Source organism: Achroia grisella, unplaced genomic scaffold (assembly GCF_030625045.1).
Source record: "Achroia grisella isolate CSIRO2021 unplaced genomic scaffold, CSIRO_AGI_Agris_v1 utg2172, whole genome shotgun sequence".
NCBI lineage: Eukaryota > Metazoa > Arthropoda > Insecta > Lepidoptera > Pyralidae > Achroia > Achroia grisella.
Genome location: NW_026712718.1, coordinates 431,173 through 442,120, shown reverse-complemented (window position 1 = coordinate 442,120; position 10,948 = coordinate 431,173). Strand labels below are relative to the sequence as shown.

General features: G+C 36.0%; 1 protein-coding gene across 1 annotated transcript; it reads left to right on the top strand.

Moving 5' to 3' along the window:
• The first annotated feature begins 226 nt into the window (after positions 1-226).
• Positions 227-7,532, top strand: LOC131842404 (alpha-tocopherol transfer protein-like). The gene is made up of 6 exons (XM_059190940.1): positions 227-359; positions 2,136-2,289; positions 3,912-4,070; positions 5,488-5,581; positions 5,996-6,212; positions 7,311-7,532. Exons 1-6 carry the CDS (start codon positions 227-229, stop codon positions 7,463-7,465), a joined length of 912 nt encoding a protein of 303 aa, XP_059046923.1. The 3' UTR covers positions 7,466-7,532.
• The last annotated feature ends 3,416 nt before the right edge of the window (positions 7,533-10,948 follow it).

Genomic DNA, 10,948 nt, shown 5'->3' with positions numbered 1-10,948 from the left:
AGTGATTTATCAACGCACAGCCCAAACCACTGGACGGATCGGGTTGAAATTTAGCATGCAGATAGATGTTATGACGTAGGCATCCGCTAAGAAAGGATTTTGATTAATTCCACCCCTAAGGGGTTAAATTAATGCGAGCGAAGCCGCAGGCAAAAGCTAGTGTAGCATAAACTTATTCATATTAAAACCTATTTAACTATTATTTATTGTTATTCTAGAAGAGAAGATGGCAGGAGTTGTCCAACAGAAGCCTATAGAGAAGGAGTACGAGAAAAATCCAGATATATCGCCCGAGGATATTAAGAAACTTAGAGAGTGGCTGAAGACACAGCCCCACTTGCCTGGAGATAAATTCACAGGTAACGTGGATACCTTATACCTGTTACCTACGGCTTCTGAGTCGCATTTAACTTTTTTTTGAATCGAAATAAATATTTTTTTTTAATAAAGTAGTTTAAGTTAGTTCTTATGACATCAGCTACCTGCCAAGAAAAGTCCCATCAAAATCGGTCCAGCTATTTCAGAGATTAGCCGGAACAAACAAACAGATAGACAAAAATTGTAAAAAATGTTATTTTGGTGTAAGTATCGTATTTATATCGTTCACAGCGAGTAAAAGTGACTGTTTGTTAAAACTGACTGTTTGTTCTTGCTAATCTCAAAAACAGCTGATCCTTATGGTTGAAAAGTTGAACCGGGAGATACAACAACACAGTTACGCCTTGATAAAAAATACAAATTAACTGCCCCATTACTATTGTCTTTGCATGTTCAATCGTTTCTACTCTATATTTAACTGTAGTAATTTAATAACGTGATATTGCAACACTGTATCCGTTCCATCCGGGATCCTTGTCCGTACCTGTTATTAATCATATTATTACTTTGAAACCTCGGTGGTCTAGTGGTTTAGCACACCGCTTTACGTCCGATGGTCGCGGGTTCGATTCCTCGCACGGCACAAACATTTGTATTCATGAGTATAATTGTTTGTGTCGGTCTGGGTGTTTTCTATGCATAATATGTATGTATTTACGAAAAAAAAAACTATGTATTTGTATCAGTTGTCTAGTACCCATAACACAAGCTTTAGCTAGCTTAACTTGGGTCAAGACGGCGCTGTGTGAATTGTCCAAAAAAAAAATAACTCTTGGAAATATACAAGAACTGTTTCTTTGACGGTCTCGATAGTGTGACGCTTTAACACACCGCCTTACTTTCAACGGTCGCGGGTTCGATTTCTCGCATGATATATACATTTGTACTCTGTTTGTAATGGAACAGAAACCTATATTAATTATTAATCAATATATATAACTCAAAGGTGACTGACATAGTGATCTATCAACGCACAGCCCAAACTACTGGACGGATCGGGCTGAAATTTGGCATGCAGGTAGATGTTATGACGTAGGCATTTGCTAAGAAAGGATTTCGATTAATTCTACCCTAAATAAAATAAAAGTGAAACTTTGTCAATTTTATCGGGCTGAGACTTTGCATGCATAAAGCTACTAGGACGTAGGCATCCCCCAAGAAAGGATTTTGGTAAATTCCACCCCTAAGGGGATAAATTAACGCGAGCGAAGCCGCGGCCAAAGCTAGTTAATCAATAAAATGGAACTGTGTATTTGTAACTTGAAATGAAGAGATTTTCACTAAATGCATATGAAAAAAACATATTATATATTCTTTATTGCAATTATATATGTATATAGTAAGAAACAACATATTTATGAATAAAAATGTGAGCAATAGTGAACTTATCTCTGAAATAGATCTCTTCCAGCCAACCTAACGCTGTGATATTGGACATATTTAGCGGATAATGGTAATGCAAGAGTTCTAAATACACAAATAGAATATCACTATGTACAATTAATAAATATTATAATACACTAGCTGTCCCGGCAAACGTTGTTTTGCCATACAATAAAAAAAAAATTAGGGGTGGACTACCCCTAACATTTAGTGGGATGAAAAATAGATGTTGGCCGATTCTCAGACCTACTCAATACGCTCACAAAATTTCATGAGAATCGGTCAAGCCGTTTCGGAGGAGTATGCGAACGAAAACTGTGACACGAGAATTTTATATATAAGATATCAATCACATTTAGTGTTTTTTTTTTCAGATCTGGATCTATTTATTATATTCCATTGCTGCGAGAAAAGCCAGGAGGTTTCGAAGCAAGTGTTAGATCTACACTACACCCTGAAAACACTATTCACTACGTTCTTCAAGGACAGAAGGATAGATAAGAAAATGGAGTTCACAATAGATAAAATGCAAGTGACTTCGTTTCTTTATGTAAATTGAATAGCAAAGTCAGGACATCTGATGGCAACTTGTAAAAATTCAAATATCTGTATTCATGTAGGTCTATTACAGACTCTTATGATATATCAAATCTATCGTCAGTTCGGAATGATTTCTAGATGATATGAACTGACAAGAAACTCAGCTCGTATTCTTTTCAAATAAACGTTGTACATGTTTACAAACTGTTGTAAACATCGTTTATATATATACATTAATCGATAAACACACTTTTCACTGTTATAAAGTTAAATTCCACGCGGACGAAGTCGCGGGGACAGCTAGTAACTAAGAAATAGAAATAGAAATAATCTTTATTCAAATAAACTTAATATATGTAGGCACTATTCTACCGCTTATTCGGAATGCAGTTTCATCACAAAAAGAATAAGCAAGAAACTTGTGTGTTGCTCTTTTAAATAAATATTGATTTACTTATATTTAATTAACAACAAGGATTAGGCACATCAATCAGATAACATTGTTAGCGCTATGAATTTTAAGTTAGATATTTTCTACAAAAACATTATTATCATTTATAAATTCTTCAATTTTATAATAAGTTTTTTTACAAAGAAAATATTTTATGACACATTTGAATTTTTTTCTGGCAATTTTTTTTAATCTACCGCTCATTCGGAAAGATGTCTCATCACAAGAAGAACGAGCAAGAAACTTGTGTGTTGCTCTTTTAAATAATTTTATTCTTACTTACTTACAATTTAAGTTTAAGTATGTGAATATAAACTACCGATTAGCACTAATTCAATTAAATAATCAAATAGAAAAAATATTTAATGCACAACAACTGGTTAAACAATTACTAAGAGGATTTTTTTATGCCCGGATTTGAAATTCCAGGTTTTTTTCATAGTTTTATTGGACACATAGCTATAGTTATTGTTACACTAAAACCTAGAAGAGTACTTAATTTTAGGGATTTACATTTCTAAGGAATATTTATATTATGTTGGTGTTTACATTTTACCATTCTTAACCTTATATTATACTTATATTACTTACTTTCTATTACATTTTTTATACTACTGATATTATACTTATTACAGTGGACTACCGGGGGGGTAGTCCGACAATCATTTTGCAGGGCAGTGTCGGACTATCGAATTTGTCGGATTATAGAGTACTGCCTAAGACCCCTTATAGTCCGATTTTTTTTACAAAAGAGTACCTTGTAATCCGACAAATTATAGATCCCATGATGATTCTTTATATTATATACATATACAGTGGACCCCCGTTTATCCGACATACGTTTTGCAGGGAAGTGTCGGACCCTGGTATTTGTCGGATTATAGAGTGCTGCTTAAAGGTCCCCTGCTTATAGTCCGGAATTTTTTACAAAAGAGTATCTTGTAATCCGACAAATTACAGATCCAGTGATAAGATTCTATGTTATATATCTATGTATGTATATGCACTCTGAAGTATATTGTCAAAGTAATATTCAATAACAAATAATAGACAATGTCGGATTACAAGAGGGGCCGGATTACCGCGGGTCCACTATACTATTTTTTTCTAATAAGAGGAATTTGGAATTGGTTTAATGAATGAATCTTGTTACTTTTAGTCTGTTTGCTGCTCTACCTACACCGACACCGGAGGGGTACCGTGCAGCGTACATGAGACTACTGGATACGGACCCTAAGAATTTTATGTTCGCCGACTCAGTACGAGTGTTCATGATGATGTTCGAACTATGGCAGCTCGAGGAAGGCACGTGGCCGGGGTGAGTGCACGATGAAAAGTTTTATTATTGAAATGAAATGAAATGAAATTTTATTTACGTATTATATATATGACTTGCTACTCGCCCCGGCTTTGCACGGGTGTACATCTATTATATATATAAACCTTCCTCTTGAATCACTCCATCTATTAAAAAAACGGCTTCAAAATCCGTTGCGTAGTTTTAAAGATTTAAGCATACATAGAGAACAGCGACTTTGTTTTATACTATATATCTAATGATACAGTTAGATATTAGGTAATATGTCCAGATAATAATATTATTGGCAACTGTTTAATTGCCCCAATTTATGGACATGCAAATTATTGAATAAATTTTGAATGTTACTGTATAATAGCTACTGGTAAATATTTAATGCAAGGATAAGATAATTTTGAATGAAAGCAATAATGAAATTATAATTAATAATTTTACATAAGCATTGGCCTTTAGGCATTAAATGTAGAAATATGAAGGTATCTAAAAGTAGATAAGGCTGTACGGTCTTTGGATCTTTGCCTGTTCCATCATTAAAAAGGAGATGGACGAATATGAGGATAAAAAGAAAAAAGTAGTACTACTGATATAATAGCTGTCACATGCGATTTAGTCTAAACAAACTTACATCCTCTATCAAATAAATATAAAACGTGGTAAGATCCCGTGATTTTTACTAATCTAAATATATATAACTCAAAGGTGACTGATTGACATGGTGATCTATCAACGCACAGCCCAAACCACTCGACTGATCGGGCTGAAATTTGGCATGCAGGTAAATGTTATGACGTAGGCATCCGCTAAGAAAGGATTTTGATTAATTCTACCCCCAAGGGGATGAAAGTTTGTATGAAAGTACTGTAAAGCCGCAGAAACTATACTTAATAATAATACTTCTTAACGCGAGCGAAGCCGCGGGCAAAAGTTAGTTATACGTATAAAACATAAATAATATTCTTGTAACATTTTGTTTACATTTATTTATATATTCTTTATTACACTTTTAAATACAGTTCTAAAGTTAAACATATACAGAGTGAGCAAAGGTGGACTTATCTCTAAGAGAGATTTCTACCAGTCAACCCAACAATGTGACATAGCTAGTACTGAGTAGGTAACACCTGTGCAATTAACACTATTATGTTGAATCCTCCAAAAGTTGAGAAAAATAAAATATTTAAAATTCAACATATTAAATAAAGTTCTAATTATATTATAATTATAATAAAATATACAATAATAAATAAAATAAACATTAATAAAAGTTATATATATATATACATACATATACAATTACTATAGATATCTACATATATTACACAAAATACAAATAATAAAATACATGATGAAACTAATCATACTAAGGTCGATAAATAGTACAATTTCAACCTTATTTATTATATTAATTTGTCCTCAGGTTTATTATATTAATAGATATGGACCAGGCTGTTATTGGACACTTGGCGAGACTGGAACTGATGCATATACGAATAGTGTTGTATTTTTTGCAAGTGAGTTTTATTGTCAACTAGCTAGTAGCCCCGGCTTTGCACGGGTATACATGTATCATATATATAAACCTTCCTCTTGAATCACTTTATCTATTAAAAAAATCGCTTCAAAATCCGTTGCGTAGTTTTAAATATTTAAGCATACATAGGGACAGACAGCGACAGCGACTTTATTTTATACTATGTAACGTTGTCTACCTGGTTACATCTCTGACTGACTCTCTTGTGATTTAAACACTGATAATATACTGAAACTATGTAATATTATGTTATCTGTGCCGAAACTAATGGAGGACCAGTAAACATTGTCTGTCAGGTTACATCTCTGACTGACTCTCTGGTGATGGAAACACTGATAACATACCGAAACTAATTGAGCATAAAGGTTAATAGAGATCTTGCTTGACGTCACAGGAAGCCATGTTGGTGAAATTGAAAAGCGTGCACTTCCTTAACGCACCATCGTTTATGGACAAACTCATGATGATGCTGAAGCCCTTCATGAGCAAGGCCCTGGCGGATATGGTGCACATCCATCAGGTCGGGTCTGACACGCTCTACAAGTACGTCCCGAAGAAGGCAATGCCCAAGAACATCGGAGGAGACTATAAGGATTATGAGACCATCAAAAGTAAGTTTTTTATTATATAATTGAAACGGGATCTTTGGGGGAGGACTATGTCCAGCGGACGTCTTCCGGACTGCAGTGATGATGATGATGGTGAATTGAAACGGGAGCTTCTCCCGAGTATACTTAGGCTACTGTCGAGGTTTTCTCTACAGGTTAGAGTATGGGGTTTTTCAAGAAGGGTATCTTAAGGGTTAGCAACGCGCACGTGACACCCCTGGTGTTTCAAGCGTCTATAGTCTACGGCTTATCATCAGATGGGCCGTATGCATCTTTGCCGCCGGTTAATAAAAAAAATGGCATATTGAATAGTAATATGAAGGTGTCTTAAGGGTTGGCACATGACACTTCTAGTGTTTCAGGCGTAAATAGGCGTAGTTTATCATCGGATGGGCCGTATGCTTATTTACCACCATGGTAGTAATAAAAAAATAGTACATTGAATAGTAAATAATAAGATGATACTATGATTATCACGTTATCATGTGATGCCTAATACTACTCAGGTGTTGCCATTTCAGAGAACTTATACTTCGTGCCTTTAATTTATGTTTTATATTTATTCCGACTTGTTCCCGCTACTTCGTCCACGTGGAATTTAACTTTATATATTTTTCTAAAATAAAAGTAGATACTTACTTACTTACTACATCAGCTACCTGCCAAAAAATGTTCCGTCAAATTCGGTCCAGCCATTTCAGAGATTAGCCGGAACAAACAGACAGACAAAAATTGTAAAAAATGTTATTTTGGTGTATGTATATTCATATGCACCTATGTACCTAGTAAAAAACGGTTATTTCAATATTACAAACTGACACTCCAATTTTATTTATATGTAAAGGCTAGCTGTTCCCGCGACTTCGTCTGCGAAGAATTTAACTTTATTTTTCTAAAATAAAAGTAGCCTAAGTTACTCCTAATCGGTCCAGCCATTTCAGAGATTAGCCGGAACAGACATACAGACAGACAAAAATTGTAAAAAATGTTATTTTGGTGTATGTACCGTATTTATATTCATATGCATGTAGTAAAAAACGGTTATTTCAATATTACAAACAGACACTCCAATTTTATTTATATGTATTATTATATGTTTAGATGAGCTGCTCATTCGCCTGAAAGCCAACCAGAAATTCTTTGATGAGGAAGCTCTACGGAGAGTCAATCAGAGTCTACGGCCTAGTGGCAAAGCGACCACAGTTGAAGATTTATTCAGTATACAGGGTAGCTTCAAGAAATTAGATATAGATTGAACTACTATCTTAACAATATATCATCATTACATAGTATACAACAAAGTCTAAAAGTTTTTTTTAATAGATAGACCGATTCAAAATGTTATATATTAGCCCAAGAGACCACGACTGCCAGACATACGTCATTTTAGTAAACGTGAAAGTTGTTGTATGTGTGTCCCCAACACAGGTAAGAACGATCCCCAAACATGAAATCTGGATCGTGGTTCCTTTGGCAGGTACCAGGTAACAAAGGTGTAAAAAAAATCATATCAAATTCGTTATTTTAAGAAACTCCATATTTTCATATATTGTTCGTAGCATTATTATAACTTGCGCTGCTCATTGCCAGACACTTAGTGTGGTTCCAACCCTCCGCCGGACCCCCCTAAACTATACTATTTTAGAAATAAACTTACGTCATTTTAATAAAGCTGAACTTTATATATATTATTGAGAGAACTATTAAACTGAGTTTCCTAAATTGCCAGACAGTTTTCTTGGTTCCTTATCCTACCAGACTCATTGAAACCGTATATTCGGTAATAGCGGTGTATACAATTTCTATTAAAATAACGTAAGTTTATTTATAAAATAGTATAGTTTAGGGGGGTCCGGCGGGGGGTTGGAACCACACTAAGTGTCTGGCAATGAGCAGCGCAAGTTATAATACTACTACGAATAATATATGAAAAATTGGAGTTTCTTAAAATAACGAATTGGATATGAAAATTTTTACACCTTTGTTACCTGTTACCTGCCAAAGGAACCACGATCCAGGTTTCATGTTTGGGGATCGTTCTTACCTGTGTTGGGGACACACATACAAGAACTTTCACGTTTACTAAAATGACGTATGTCTGGCCGTCGTGGGCTCTTGCTCTATATATACATGTACACCCGGACAAAGTCGGGGAGAGTAGCTTATATATAAATATAAATAACCATGGACAATTGATACAGCGTCATCTAGTCCCACGGTAAGCAGGGCTTGTGTTATGGGTACTACACAATTGATACTACTTTAGATATTGTTTTGTAAATACATACATAATATGCATAGAAAGCACCCAGACCGATACAAACATTTGACCGCATTCAGAACCGAGCAGCCAGAATCATTGGTAATCAACGTCTATGTGATAGACTCGACCCATTGGCTTTGCGGCGTGATATTGCATCTCTGTGCATTTTCTACCGCATATATCACGGGGAGTGTTCTGAGGAATTGTTCGGATTAATACCAGCTGCTGAGTTTCACCACCGCACCACCCGCCAGAAACTGAAATACCATCCTGATCATCTGAATGAATGGCGGTCTTCCACAGTGCGGTTTTCTAGAAACTTTTTGCCTCGCACAACCACATTGTGGAATCACTTTCCAGCAATGGTATTTCCAAACCGATACGACATTGAAACCTTCAAGAAAAGAGCTTATTCCTTTTTAAAAGGCCGACAACGTACTTGCAATTCCCCTGGTGTTGCGGGTGCTCATGGGCGGCGGTAATCACTTATCATCAGGTGAGCCGCATGCTCGTTTGTCCCCTGTGTTATAAAAAAAAAATGCTTACTTCCGAAGTCGTGGTTTCGATTCATCGCTACAAACATTTGTATTCATTAGTGTGATTATTTGTATCGGTCTGGATATTTCCCATGTAACTATTTATATTAGTTGTCTTTTTTTATGGCAAACAAGCATACGGCCTATCTGATGGTAAATGATTACCGTACCTTACCTACCGTACCAGAGACAACAGGGAAGTTATGTACGCGTTGCCCTTAAAAATCCTTCATATACCTTTCGTTAAAACCCCACACTGTAGTCTCTCGAGAAAACCTCGGCAGGTAGTTCATTCCACAATGTAAGTGTACGCAGGAGAAAGCTCCTCTGAAACCGCACTGTCCGAGACCACTTAGGTTCCAACGTGTGGGGACGAATTCCCTGTCGATGGCGAGCGGTGTGATGGTAAAAGGCGCCAGACTGTTGTAGAAATATGTAGTAAAACTATTTATGACTGGAAAAAATTATTGTAAGATGGTGTTAAATACATAAAATATTTACCATATTGTAAATTAGGCAAATTCAATAATAGTAGTGAGCAACACTTTTGTATTGATGGTAACATTGTACAAAGTAATTTCCTTATCTTTTTTTGTCACTGTTCAAAATCTACCCTGTAACATCGTAAGCACAGATTATTATATTAGAGTCCGTTAGTTTTCTGTTCCCGCGCCTTTGCCTCCCCTCCCTTACCTAGTACTGAACCGACTGTACGGCGGCCATGACGCGCGCGCATTGTGTTGTGAATTAAAATAAATTAGAACTGTGAAACCTACTGTGAAACCTACTGTGAAACTGGAAAGCTAGCGAAGATATCTTCGAGACCCTGAAGCCCAAGAAATCCGCAGAACCATACAGGTACGTGACTGACGCTTCCACTTATTTTTCCCTATATATATACAGAGAGTAAATTCCCTAACATTTTGGTAGCAGAGCGTGGTTTCCCAAACAGTGACAACTATATAGTATGCTACTGAAATACACGCCGTGCAATTAACGATTCATCTTTTACTAAAATCCCATGCCAAATACCAAGACCTATCAAAATAGAGTCCGCTATTTAATACACAATTTATCAGATGGTAGAGAGTGAAGTGACAATTACCCACATACCCGAGATGGGTATGTGGGTAATTGTCACATTCTTCTCTTCTTAATCGTTCCCTCACTGCTGAGGATCGTGACTCTATACTATCTTGTCGACTAGCCGGCGCCATCTGCTGCGCTCAGATGCCTGCTGACAGTAATGTTCAGTTGACGTGATATTTGATCTGACCATCGGATGGGACTTCGGCCTCGACGTCTTTTACCTTCTATTTACCCTGTTACCATCAGTCTCTCCATATTGTCTACATCGCGATGTGTCCGAAGTATCGCACAATGCGCTGCAGAAACAAGTAGAAGACAGCCGCTGTGAATCTTCCAATTTGAGCTCTTTTAGTACAGAGACGTTTGTACGGTGGGCTGTCCACGGTATCCTCAATATTCGACGCCAGCACCACATTTTAAAGGCATCAACTCTTTGCCTATCAGAGGCTTTGAGGGTCCATGTCTCTGCACCATATAGCGCGATGGAGAAAACCAGTGATCGTATCAGGTGTACTTTACACATACACATACTCCTAATCAAACACATGGACACTAATTTTTTTTTTTGTTTTTCCTCATTTTTCTTGTATACGTATTACTTTGATTTTTTGTTTTCTCTCTACACTATGTTAAATTAAAGTTCAGTACAATCTAGTATGTCAAAAAGAATAGTGTCTCTTTTAAACATATTTTTTGTATTCAAAAGTATTTAAGTTTTTTTTCTCATTTCACAGAATGTTGGTGGGAACTGGCTTGTGGCACACGTATATCGAAAGCCAGTCTATATTTAATTGTACCGTGCCTTTATGAATAGAGTTTATTATTATTAAAAAATATATATATAATTTTGA